Genomic DNA, 13,787 nt, shown 5'->3' with positions numbered 1-13,787 from the left:
CTCTTAACATCTCTGTTCCTCTCTAATGATCCCTAACGTTGGTTGTAGGTTTGAGAGCCTGGACCAGGAGATGAACAGCCTGATGGGAAGGATCCTGGACGTTAATCAGATCGTCCAGCAGCTCCTGGATGGAGGACATCCATCTTCTACTGAAGTCAGAGGTTGTCAGGACCACCTCAACTCCAGGTAGTACAACAACAACAACAACAACAACAACAACAACAACAACAACACTGATTCTCCAACACACTGACACAGAGGCACACAAATCAACAAATCAACAGCCGCAACACAAAAAGGCTTCAAGGCAAGATGTTACAGTAATAACCTTTAATTTTCAAATGTTTTTAATTAGTAATGATTAGATATTATTGGCCAAACTCGGTGCTTTTGGTTTCCTTTTCCCTTGAAGTCCCTGAGCTTTTATGTACACAAGACCTTAAACTGCAGTACACTTCCAATCCATTGAGGGGCGCTATAAGAAGACTGACACTTTATTGATGCTACGCAGACACGTGATGCGTAGACTAATCAACTAGGATTAAATTTGACACATTGTTCGCACGATGGAAACTAAAGGTACATTCACAACGACGAATCATAGATCGTTTAAAACCCAAAGTCTAGAGCAGATCAAACGGGCGAACTCTAGAGAATTCTGTTTCTGCCGGTCTCACAGCCTTTCCAATTGAAGTCTAGAGTTATTACGTACACTGTGAACATAACTGCGGACTAAAAAGTATCGGAGATGACCTAGAGTGCACAGCATTGTGGGTAGTCAGGAGAACTGGTGACTTTAAAACCACCAAAAGCTGAACAACTTGTTGCTGCTTCATTGGTGAATGTTGCTAAAGAACAAACGGAGAAAGAAGAAGTTTGTGAGAACTCTACAGCGCTAGCTTTGACCCATAGAACCTCTACTTCAGGTTTCTGTTTCTCTGCCTAGAGAAGTCTTTACTCCAGTAGCTAGTTACAGTAACTAGTTAGCTCATGGAACTGGTTACAGTAACTGGTTACAGTAACTAGTTAGCTCATGGAACTGGTTACAGTAACTAGTTACTGGAGTAAAGACGTCTCCCGGCAGAGAATCACAAACCTGAAGTAGAGGTTCTCATCTATGGGTCAAAGCCAGCGCTGTAGGCAAACCAAGACGATAAAATGATCAGCTGTCCTACAACCATTTGGACCGAGTCCTAGATTAAATCCAATACCACTTCAGCGACTATAGTTGCTTAAATCGATCTTGATGAGTTGCTTAAACATAGTTGCACTTTTTGCTGACTTCGTCACTTCACCTACCCTAGTGATGTGGCGTGGGGAGAAACTCAGCGTCACTCGAAGTCTCTTGAAAAGTTCCAGATTTTCAATTTCAGCAACTTCCAGTGACTCTGATCACGTGATTGAGTAAATGGAATCGCGCAAGTGGTGTTGCTTGAAGGGAGGTCGCTTGATGTCTCGTTACAATGATTTTGAATGTAATCTAGTAGCTAGAGTCGCTAAAGTCATGTTTGGTGTGAACGCACCTTAACAGTCAGTTCCAGGAGACTTTGTCCTCATTAGAAATACGTCTATTGATGGTTTCTGCTACATTAGTCTGGGAGACCTTGGTTCCCCTCCATGTGGGTGTTAGTTCGACCCATGCAAGCTATCCAAGCAGTGCTGCACACCTCTAAGTGTTCACTGATGTTTGTGTTTCAGCAGGGTAACAACCTCTGCCTACAAGCTACAATGGTTCCCCAATGGTTTCTGTGGGTTTACCTTATAGTACCCATAGTCACTGCAATTAAACCGTTACCTATGGTTTAAGTTGAAACAACAAATCATAGCAGAAATTGCTGAGAAAATGTATCTTTTGTGCTTATAAATATTAATACTGCATTGTAAAATATGTCTTTTAATGTTTCCAATAAATGTTTTCTGTTTAAAAACTCAAAACAAATCAATTAAAAAGTGCAATTCAGAGAAAACAAAACCATATCTTTAGCAGTTATATCCCATCACAATGTCTGAAACCCACCAGAATCAGGTCTACGACTGGCTTCAGGGTCTCTACCCATGAGTTGAGAACCTTTGTTTTAAAGAACACAGTGTTGGCAGCGCCCCTGAATCCGACAGCAGAGCCTCTCCATCAGCCGCCATGACGTCCAGTTTCTTCCTCCAGGTTTTTGACCTCGGCTCAGCGTGATTTCTCGCAGTGACCATCTGTGCTGTCTTCTTCTATTATTGAGAAAAGATGAGATCACTGCATAGAAAACCAAACCACACCCACAAAACAGTGGTTTACCTCCCTGCTTGTGTTATTAGAGCTCAATATTATATATATTATTATATTTTTATGTATTTATGTTCTCTATATATTTTTTCCTGTTTATTTATATATGTATGTAATTTATTTATTCATTGAATTATGTATTTGTTTATTTGGCTTTTTTTTACTTACTTAAAACATTTTGGCTTATTTATTTCTTTGTTTATGTATTATTTTACACATTTATTTGTTTATTCAGCTTCTTTCATTTGTGTTTAATTAAATTATGAACTAAATTAAATTATTCATTTATTAAACTTATGTATTTAATATATTTATTATTTTACCTTTTTTTTTAAATATTGACTATTTTTCTTGCGTAGGTGGAACAGCATAGTGGAGCTGGTGGAGCAGAAGAAGGACCAGCTGGACTCCATGCTGCGTCTGCAGAACTACCTCCTGGAGTGTGCTGAGATCAAATCCCAGATCCAGGACAAGAGGAAAGCCATCGATGCCACCCAGTATGTGGGCAGTGACCTGGGGGGAGTGATGGCTCTGCAGAGGCGCCTCTCCACCATGGAGGGGGCGCTGGCCGTGCTGGAGCCCAAGCTACTGCACCTGCAGGTGGGATCAAAAGATCACTGGATTTCAGCTTGTGTTTGTATGGAAACACAAGCTAAAATCATTTAATATCACTATAGCAACTTAGTCATAATTGAGTTAGAAAGAGAAATAAAGTCATAATTATGAGAAAATTATTTTTAAATGTAAATTTGCAAACAAACACAAAAATGTGACAGAGCAGGCTTTTATAGTTTTGACTTGTAAAGCATAAGAAAGAACATTATTTTCAAGGTTTAATCAGACGCCCTAAAAAACTGTTTCCATTTCAGGAAGTTGTTTTCACAATTTTAGTTCTTTTTCCAAAATATCGATTTGTGCAGGAAGAGGCGGAGCATCTAGCCACCGCCCACTCGGGGCGAGCCATGGAGGTCCTCATGCCCTTTGATGGCATCAGTGTGGAGTGGGAGGAGCTTAAACGAACGTTGCAGGGATGTGAGGACTCGCTGTTGGTGGCCAGTCGCCTGCAGAGCTTCATACAGGTAAAGTGTGAAGGAGAGTCCAAAGCATGTGATTGTATCTGATCTATGGGTCATGTGATCAACATTTATGGGGAGAACAAAGGGTTGGTGTGCTTATTTTTGTTTGTGTATTCTTTGAGTCATTGTGTGTTTTTGTTTTTTGTTGTTGTTTTGTTTATTATTTCTTATTTCTTGGGCCTGTACTATGAAATTGGATCGGTATATTATATTCAGTATTCTATGAATACTCCTAATATCTCTCCATTAGCTTCACCTAACCAAACATTCTCTGTCAGAGAGCCCCTGTACTATGAAGCAGGATATAAACATTCACTTAATCCAGGTGATTTAATACACTGTGTGTGCACACTCCTGTGACAGTGGTGGAGATTGCAGCTTCAGACCAATCACAATCATGGAGAAACTGTGCAGGCTTACGTCATAATTTAAGAATAATTCTTTTAAAATGATGAATAATTAAAATCCATAATTCAGACCAAAAACAACCCTGTTGTTACAGAAAAGACAGGAATGATAGAACTCAGACAGGAAGCTGCTGATACTGTTAATGTGTAAAAGTGTGAGATTATTTATGATTTTAATCTATTAGATGATAAACAGACAGCGCTCTGCAGTTAAACTTTATTACAGCACACACGTGTTTCTATTCATGTAGATCTATTTATCACACACTGGGATGAGAACACATTGTTTACTGTAGTATGTTCCTGATGATGATGATGTCAGCCTCACTATAACGTATGAATGAATGAATTAATGACTTCATTCATTCGTCCGTATGTAGGAAGATGAGATGAGTTATTATTAATGGGTTATATAACTAAGAATATTAATTATGATTATTAATATTACTTCAAATTTGCGGGGTGCCACTCCTTTTAACAGGAGAAATATGTCTAAGTTTTTAGACTAAACTCATCAATGTGAAACCAGGGAAAAGTGAATTCTACCAGACGTCTACACCATCATCACAGCTTTAATGAATCAGAGGAATCAAATATTATGTTTAACCTTTTATTCAAAAGTCAACAATTAACACAGTCCAAATATCAATTGAAATGGGATAATTAAATCATGATAAAATGCATTTCTAGGCTAATAAAAGTGAGGATTATACGTAATAAAGTGAAATCACTAATCTAGGAGGATGCTAGTCTACTAAATATTGAATAAAAATGCAGGATACATATTCAATAATAAGATCATAAAATCAAAGAATAAAATAAAGAGAGCTCATAACAAAGAGAGGAGGACGGACAAGGGGGAGACGAACAAACATGAATGAGATGTACTGTGTGTGCAGCATGTTGTTAATGCGTGTAAGTTTGTAGTTATGGAAATATGTATGTGATCTATTGTGGATGAAGTTGCTGATGAAAGTTCATTCTTGTACCTTGGAGGTGAGGTCAGGCTGGACCTGGAGGTGCTGTTGAAGCAATGTAGCAGGACGTGCCACCGTTGGTTCTGTTTCGGTTCCACAGAATTTAGCCCCTTCAGCCGATCCGGGCGGTTAGGCCTTCGCAGCTGGCTTCGATAATGGCTCTTGGCTAACCCCAAGGGTCGCGGGCCGGGCTTCCTTTCGGCTGTTACGCACGTCACTGGGTGCGGAATTCGTCCGAACCAAGCAGCTGTTGATTACAAAATCTAACTGTTTCAACTAAAAATAAAAATGAAATGAAAGACTGGAAACATGAGGGAAGACGGGTGAGCATGAACGCCCGCGTCCAAAACTGTTGTTTCTGGTCGCGCGTCTTTTTTTAAAGGGCGTTTGGCGACGCCTTTTGGAGGAGGCGTCTTCGTTGATTATTCTGTGATCATGTCGGTGATTGGTCAATGTCTCTGCTTTCAGCTTGTGGGTGTGTCTTGGGTGTGTGTAAGTGTAAGACAGAGACAGACAACAAGGGATGATTCTAAACATAAAAGAATGCCTAATAATTAATTCCACATATTTCAAAACATCTTTTCAACATCATATCCTGAAATATCATGTATTACGAAAGAGTTTGATACCAAACACGACTAGGAAATAGCCTCGAATCACTTTAGGAACTAATTAATGCATTTTACCTGTACTTACTCATAACATAAATGTCAAAAATCATGTTATGCCTCCTCTTAACTATACGGTTGCAGTAAATACCTCAAACTAACTTTTGTGATGTTTTTCTGGTAATTTTAAGCACTTTTAAATGATGAACACTTTAAAATAGCTTCCTGTTGTTATTAAATTACATGACACGAGTGCAGACACATTTGCAATTTCAATTACAGTAGAAATCATTCCAAAAATGTTTTCATTTGTAACTTTTCAGTCCAGCACATGTCCTTTGTTCTCATTTGAGCAGGAGAACTGGGGTTATTCCATTGTCCTGTGTAACCATTGGTTTGGGTTCGGGAGGTGAAAACATCTGCAGGGGGTCAAAGGGGTCATTGGGACAGTTCTTTGATGTTACAGCATCCAGAGGTATCTGTTTGAAAAAGGGGGAGGAGAGGGGTGTTCTTCTTTTGATTGTAATGTAGCAGGGAGATGATAACAGGAGACGACTGGTCTGGGATCCTTCTATCTTTTTGTTCGGCAGGAAGGGAAGAAGACCCCCCTTGGGGCACGTTTGCATTTCACAGCAAGAGGTAGACTCTCTGACTCCACGGACTGGTGAAGCCGGTGTTCTAAGTCAGGTCAACTTGGGGGTTTAGTTCCCTACATAATCCCCCTGTTGATAAGGTTTCAATGCTTTGAAGCTCTTATCAAAAAGTTCTTTTGAGGAAACAAAAGAGGGAACGAACCTTCAAGTTGAAGAAAACTGGAAACAGGTAAAGGTGTGTTGAGGTCCTCACACACCCTGACGAAAGTTCAGGAGTGACAAAAGTCCAACGTCCTTGTTGGAACTTGGAGGTGTTTCCCCCTGTAGGGTAGGGAAATCACTCTCACCTTGACGTTGAGATGAGCAGCATTGCCAGGAAGTCAATACTGGAGGCAACGCTGGGAGGTTGAAGCTAGAGCCCCGGAGGTTGAAGACTGGAGCCCTGGCGGTTGAAGACTGGAGCCCTGGCGGTTGAAGACTGGAGCCCCTGGAGGTTGGTGCCCATGGACCATGGAGGTAGGAGTTGGGCGGCCATGGAGTCGATTCTAAGGTGCCGCTTGGCAGTGGGTACCCGTAGATCAGGGAGGCAGACTAGGTGTGTGTACTATATGTTGCTATGTGTCCCTCAACAATGCTCGGTGCGAACATGTAATTTGGGATCAGCAGGATGGGGTAACATAAAAGTGTACACATAACACATAGATAGCGTGGTATCGGTCAGTTACTCCTGGTGCACATCAATAAGACAAAGACAAAGCATGCAGGGTATAAAAGAATCAAATCTAAACACACAAAAGTAAGTCCCTAAGGGAGCTTAAACTAAATGAGAGAAAAAGAAGAGCTTTCTTTTGCTCTAACTAAATTTGGCCTGTGCCTATATAATGAGACGAGTTGGTGGTCTCAGTTACAGGGTGTTAGATATGCTAATGTCTGGGGCCTGATCAATGGGATGGCTGATTGGAAGTTTACGGATCAACCAGCACGGTTAAATCCTGACCCTCGGGTGTGTCCTCGGTGGGACCAGATAGCGTAGTGGATTCTAGTTCCTAGGTCTGAGTTTATGTCGTCCTTGAGGTGGTAGATGTTATTGAACGTGACGACTGGTAGGTTAATTAGGAATGCTATCTCTCGGTTCGTAGGGTTTATTCAGCTCGCGGTTGATGGCTTGTCTGTTGATTTTAGTGTTCTGTATAGCTTAATTTGGTTTTCGGTGGACCCATTTGAGCTTTGATTCGGTTTTTGTGCTCGGAATCTTTATTTGGTACACCACTGGAGACAGTTTATCGGTGACCAGGTAGGGTCCTGTTCATTTGGGAAGAAATTTCTTCTATTTATTTCTTTATTTTTTCAGTTTGGTTGCATGATGATTGGTTTTGCCGGCGGGCGGAGCAACGCTATAATACCAGACGCGGTCTCCCACCTGTAGTTCCTCTTGTGAGGCTTTTTGGTCGTAGTAGGTTTTACGGCCCTTCGCACTCTCTTTGAGATGTTTTTGAGCGAACGCGAACGTAGCTCGGAGGTGGTTCTCAAGATCGGTCGTGTATTGGTGGGTGGTGTAAGCGGTAGCGGTGTTAGCTTGGTTTTGACTTTGACTCCTCTGTGTCTGGCGCAGGGCATGTCATGGGCATGTGCCAATATCACCCCCCTTTGGTTCTGTGGGACAACGAACGCATGCGTTTGGGAGTCCGCAGAAACATGGACCAAGGTGCCCTTGACTGTCTGTAATGAGCGACGGGCAGCGAACAGATGGCTGGGTGTGGAGGCAAAGTCCGAGGAGACTTTTAACGTTATTGGGTCATTGTCGGTGAAAGCGGGTTTTACCGGTGCGATGACCTGCGAAGACGATGGGGCGTCGGTCTCGGCAGCCGCACGAGAGTGCGTAATAGCATTCACTGACAACGGGTGGGGCTCAGCGAGCTGGGTGGGGTCAAAGGACCAGGGTGTTCCTGATAGCGCCCTTTCTTTGGCGAGAGCATCGTTGATGTGTCGGTTCTGAAACGCAAGACCATCGGTAGCGAGGGGGTTGTTGGTTAACGAGCACAGGGAGGTACTTCTGGTCGTTAGAGTACGGTCTACGGTTTTAGTAGCCGGACGCATTTGGGCCGGAGACCGGCTTGGGGTCTCCTTTAGAGCCCGAGAGTGGTTCAGTTGGTAGCACTGAACTCCGTCGAGTGAGTCATGCTGCAGCGGCAGTGGCTGCCTGACTTGTGCCCAGATTTTCAGGTTTTGAAAGTCGATCAGGGGCTCAAATCGGTTGAGGAGATCGATACCTATGAGAAGAGGAATCTGGTTGTGGTCTGAGATGTAAAACGGGTGCACCAGGGTCAGGTGCCCTATGGTGACTTGTACGAGAGCCTTCTTCGTAATAACGGTGGCGTTGTCGCCATAAGGTTCAATGTCAATGTGGCAGTCTTGGAGTATCAACCTTAGGTTGGTCTCCTTGGCTAGGCTGCGCAGCTCATTGAACAGTTGGGCGGACATGAGGGATATGTCTGCTCCAGTGTCAAGTAAGGCTTCATTGGTAAGCACACCTTCAAAAGTGGCTGAAATGTAAAACTTTCGGGCGATTCCTCTTTCGTAGAGGTTGCACAAGAGTTGGTGAATTGGTGGTTCACCTTCAATGGACTGATGTCCATTGGAAAAATGGTGGTTTGGTGCATGTGTTTGCACCAGCAAGACAGCACTAGGTGGATCATCGTCATCTTTTCGTTTTGATTGTTTTGGTTTATCATTGGTTTTGTCATCTATCATTTGTTCGAACATTTTCCTGATGGATGCCATTTCTTTAGTGATTTGGTTAGATAACCTAATTTCTAAACTTTCTATTTCATTAGGTTCATTGTCTGATCTTGATCTGTTTGGCTGCTGGTCGTATGACCTTTGGTTATTTTTGTGATACCGAGGTTTTGAGTGTTCGTTTCTGGGTGGAGGTGTTCGGCGATCGTTGTCGTGTCTTTTCCACTGGTCAGAACGGTTGTAATCATACCACGGTGGTCGCGGTCGGCGATCTTGGTGGTGTGAGTTAGGGCGAGAATTTTGGTGCCGGAAGTTTTGTTTCGGCGCATAATCTCGATAATCGGTGTTATCTTGGTATCGTTTTGGCTTTATTCCATGGTACGATTGCTGGTTGTACCGCGGAGGGGTCTGTGGTGCTTGCGGTGGAGGCATGTGAGGACTGTCGGGTGTCTTTTTTGTGCCTTCCAATTGCAGCGAGTGAGAGTTATTCTTTATCGGGAACATTTCGCGAGGTGTGGATTTTGCCGAATTTTGTTTGTACAAGAGGAAGCCTCTGATTGCAAGATCGCGAAGTTTCTTACTGGACATGGTAGAGGGATCTGCCGCGACGCCGAGATGGGTGCTCGTGCTGTGGTGAAGGTTTCTGAGGAACAGTTTTTTGAACTGCTGTTCTTCCTCCATACCTGGGTCGTTGCGATTACCAAAGTATGCCTGTAGCAAGGTGTGGTAATATTGTTGGGGTGATTCGTTTTTTCCCTGTTTAACGGTGTGGGCATAGTCGAAACCTGTTTGGTGAAGTGCGTCAGAAAATTCATCCACCAGGAGGCGGCACAGTGTTGTGTAATCATTTCTGATCTGAGGTAGTTGACGTTCAATGAAATCATTGACAAGCCTGCTCGAGGTTGCTTTGATTAGGTAAATTTTATCTTCAACATTAGCCATTGGATAACTTTTTAGATAAAAATCAATGTCTCTCAAAAATGCTCTAGCATTTTGGGGTTCGTCGAACTTTGGTTCGAATCTCGGAATGTTTCTGGCGATTTTATCCAGGTCGCGGTTGGACGGTCGATTGCTATTAGGTTGCTGGGCGGGCGTTGGTCCGCCGTCAATAGGAGGGTCCGCGGAGGCATCCCGGGGTCTCCTTAAGCGACGCGGACGTACCGGTGGGTCGGTGGTGCGCAGGGCTTGTCGAGTTGCGTCTTCACCGTCGGAGTCAGGATCGTCATCGGCCTCCGACATTGACAATGATGAGAGAGTCTGTCCGAGCTCACGTCTTGCGTCTAGGAGCTCTCTCCTGGTGAGGTTCAATTGTCGTTGAACCTTAGCAGTAGCTACTTTACCGTCAGCTACTTGTTGTAATAAGTCATTAACCCTCTCTCGTTCTGCGTCTAATTCTTTGGAAAGCAGTTTAGTTTTGGCTTTTGAGGCTTTGATCGCCCCTTCTGCTTCAAGGAGGAGTTTCCTCCCATCATTTGACTCATGTAGTTGTGCGTCTAATTCCCGGGTGGTGGTGTCGAAATCATGTTCGAGAACGCGTATTTTATCACCGAGTAGCACTTTGGATTTTTCTAATTCTTTATTCTCAGTGATTAATTGATTAACCTGATCTTCCGCTTCTTCTAGGTAAGTCACACGCATTTGGAGCAGTCCATTTTCTTCACGTGTTTCGTCATACTGGACCGTGAGGTTCGCGCAGCGGGCTTCGCGTTCCTCGATGGCTTTGAGTTGAGCGTCGCGTTCGCTCTCGAGGGTTTTAACCCGATTCTGTTCGTATTTTAACTGGGCGGAGAATGCTGATATTACACAGCCAAGCTGTTTAACCAGCTCTTTATCCTTCAATTTTTTGGAAACGGCTGCAGTGACGCAATCGGCCACAAGGTCTCCTAATTCTTGAGGGGGAGATTCTCGGATTTTGGCATCAATTGTGGATTTTCCGTCCCCTAAGATTTCTGTGAGGAGAAATTCTAAGTTCTCGGCTGGATGGTCTTCTGAGGAGACAGACATGTTGATTTGTTGTGGGTCAAAATCGTACGAAGAAATCTAAAGAATTTCAAAATTTCAACTAATTTTTGAAATAAAGTTCAAAAGTTACAATGGTAGTGAATTGTTTTATCTTATTTTGTCTGTTCTTAGCAATTCACTGTTTGGTAAATAAAACTGAGTGGTAAACTTGAAAAAGTTTGGTGTGGTGTGTTTAATTTAAACAATTGTTCTTACTCATTTAAGGCTTGTCCTTACTGATTTAAGAGTTTTATTTAAATTAACCTTACTTTAATTCAATTTCGTTGAATTAATCAACAGGTAATTTTAATCAATAAAAAAAAACGTTTTTATTGAAATTAAATTCAAATCCTATTGAATTTATTGTAATCAATAAATGTTAATTTTAATTAATTAAATTCTGTTTTAATTTATCAGTTTTTATTTCAGTTGTAATTTCCTTTAGGTTGATTTTTAAGAATGGTTTGTGTTTAAATTCGGTTGTGTTGAATTTAATTACCTTAATTAAAACTGGTTTAACTTTTATTAAACTTATTTTAATTAATAAATCCTTCTTAAATTAGTTGCTTTCATTTAATTAACTTCCTATTCAATTTAATTGTTTTTAATCAAATTGATTTAATTTTAATCACACTGGATTAATCATTTAGTAAAATGTGTATTTTACTTTAATGATTAGTTTATTTATTTAAACTGTCTTAGTTTAATTATTTTTTTCAAATTGGTTTAAATCTTGTTAAACCTTGATTTTAGTGCGTCACTTGTATTTAAATGAGTTACCTTAGTTTTAATAAGATTACCCTTTTAATGGCTTAACTTCCGTTTAGTTATGGGCCTTGTGTGTGCGCGCGCGTGCGCGTTTCTGAGAGATGACAAAATCAAATCTAGCACATTTAAAACCACACGATTTCAGCAAAGTGACGGTAAAGACAGCTGTATCGATGCACAGTTGTCAAGCAAAACGTGTCTAAAGACACGCTGTAACTTAGATGTGTTTAAAGTCTCACTGGGCACGATAGGTTAGCTTGATGCTAACCGCTTAGTAGCAGGCTGCTGCTGCTAGGCTGAGGCTCTCGTTAGCCTGTTATTCGCGAGCTCGCCACGAGGGGCAGTCGCGTATCAAAAAGGGACAGGAAGGCCGGTCTTTGTGTATGAGCGGTGGCTTGACACACTTGCTTCCGGTTTCCGGAGCGTTACCCACGTGTTCCAACCACAATGAGCTAACATGAGCTAATACAACGATAGCTTGTCCGTTTTAAGGAACGGAAGATTCAGACGACTTACTCTTTGTTTGCGTCGGCAGATACCAGAGTTTCAGAGCTCTTCGGGGTAGCAAAGTCCTAGTTTGCACTGTCTGCGTATCTTTTCCTTTTATACGGGATTTTCCCGGTTCTGGCAACTTACTGTTTACCTCTGACGTCACAGTCACTGACGGCGCAGTGATTAATTTTAACTTTTTCGGCCCGGCGGCCTTTCATAACAATAGCGCTTTAAAACATGAAGACACGGCGGTCTTATTTATTCAGTTTCTAAGCATTAGCGCGGCGGCTTTGCTTAGAATACAACATTGGTCGGGGCGCAGCGGCTTCCGAACCAATCTGGCAACACGAGTGTTCAGTTTTTAGACCGGCTTTTGATTCCAATGATTATTCATTAACGCTGTGTTTATGGCTTCAGCTGGTCCCATCTGGAGGTGCCAGAAATTATGTAGGAAGATGAGATGAGTTATTATTAATGGGTTATATAACTAAGAATATTAATTATGATTATTAATATTACTTCAAATTTGCGGGGTGCCACTCCTTTTAACAGGAGAAATATGTCTAAGTTTTTAGACTAAACTCATCAATGTGAAACCAGGGAAAAGTGAATTCTACCAGACGTCTACACCATCATCACAGCTTTAATGAATCAGAGGAATCAAATATTATGTTTAACCTTTTATTCAAAAGTCAACAATTAACACAGTCCAAATATCAATTGAAATGGGATAATTAAATCATGATAAAATGCATTTCTAGGCTAATAAAAGTGAGGATTATACGTAATAAAGTGAAATCACTAATCTAGGAGGATGCTAGTCTACTAAATATTGAATAAAAATGCAGGATACATATTCAATAATAAGATCATAAAATCAAAGAATAAAATAAAGAGAGCTCATAACAAAGAGAGGAGGACGGACAAGGGGGAGACGAACAAACATGAATGAGATGAACTGTGTGTGCAGCATGTTGTTAATGCGTGTAAGTTTGTAGTTATGGAAATATGTATGTGATCTATTGTGGATGAAGTTGCTGATGAAAGTTCATTCTTGTACCTTGGAGGTGAGGTCAGGCTGGACCTGGAGGTGCTGTTGAAGCAATGTAGCAGGACGTGCCACCGTTGGTTCTGTTTCGGTTCCACAGAATTTAGCCCCTTCAGCCGATCCGGGCGGTTAGGCCTTCGCAGCTGGCTTCGATAATGGCTCTTGGCTAACCCCAAGGGTCGCGGGCCGGGCTTCCTTTCGGCTGTTACGCACGTCACTGGGTGCGGAATTCGTCCGAACCAAGCAGCTGTTGATTACAAAATCTAACTGTTTCAACTAAAAATAAAAATGAAATGAAAGACTGGAAACATGAGGGAAGACGGGTGAGCATGAACGCCCGCGTCCAAAACTGTTGTTTCTGGTCGCGCGTCTTTTTTTAAAGGGCGTTTGGCGACGCCTTTTGGAGGAGGCGTCTTCGTTGATTATTCTGTGATCATGTCGGTGATTGGTCAATGTCTCTGCTTTCAGCTTGTGGGTGTGTCTTGGGTGTGTGTAAATGTAAGACAGAGACAGACAACAAGGGATGATTCTAAACATAAAAGAATGCCTAATAATTAATTCCACATATTTCAAAACATCTTTTCAACATCATATCCTGAAATATCATGTATTACGAAAGAGTTTGATACCAAACACGACTAGGAAATAGCCTCGAATCACTTTAGGAACTAATTAATGCATTTTACCTGTACTTACTCATAACATAAATGTCAAAAATCATGTTATGCCTCCTCTTAACTATACGGTTGCAGTAAATACCTCAAACTAACTTTTGTGATGTTTTTCTGGTAATTTTAAGCACTTTTAAA

At 41.8% G+C, this 13,787-nt stretch overlaps 1 protein-coding gene across 3 annotated transcripts in view; it reads left to right on the top strand.

The window, feature by feature from the left end:
- Positions 1–52: 52 nt before the first annotated feature.
- Positions 53–13,787, top strand: part of sptbn4b (spectrin, beta, non-erythrocytic 4b) — a 62,911-nt gene continuing 49,176 nt past the window's right edge. For all 3 annotated transcript variants that reach the window (XM_028464156.1, XM_028464155.1, XM_028464157.1), the window contains exons 1-3: positions 53–186; positions 2,632–2,872; positions 3,193–3,351. In XM_028464156.1, the coding sequence (XP_028319957.1) occupies positions 71–186; positions 2,632–2,872; positions 3,193–3,351 (516 nt within the window). In that variant the 5' untranslated portion in view covers positions 53–70. The remainder of the gene's footprint in view (positions 187–2,631; positions 2,873–3,192; positions 3,352–13,787) is intronic.

The sequence above is a fragment of the Gouania willdenowi genome, chromosome 13, assembly GCF_900634775.1.
Source record: "Gouania willdenowi chromosome 13, fGouWil2.1, whole genome shotgun sequence".
In the NCBI taxonomy this organism is placed as follows: Eukaryota; Metazoa; Chordata; class Actinopteri; order Blenniiformes; family Gobiesocidae; genus Gouania; species Gouania willdenowi.
Note: the sequence above shows the minus strand (reverse complement) of the source record. Positions and strands in the feature narration are given on the sequence as shown.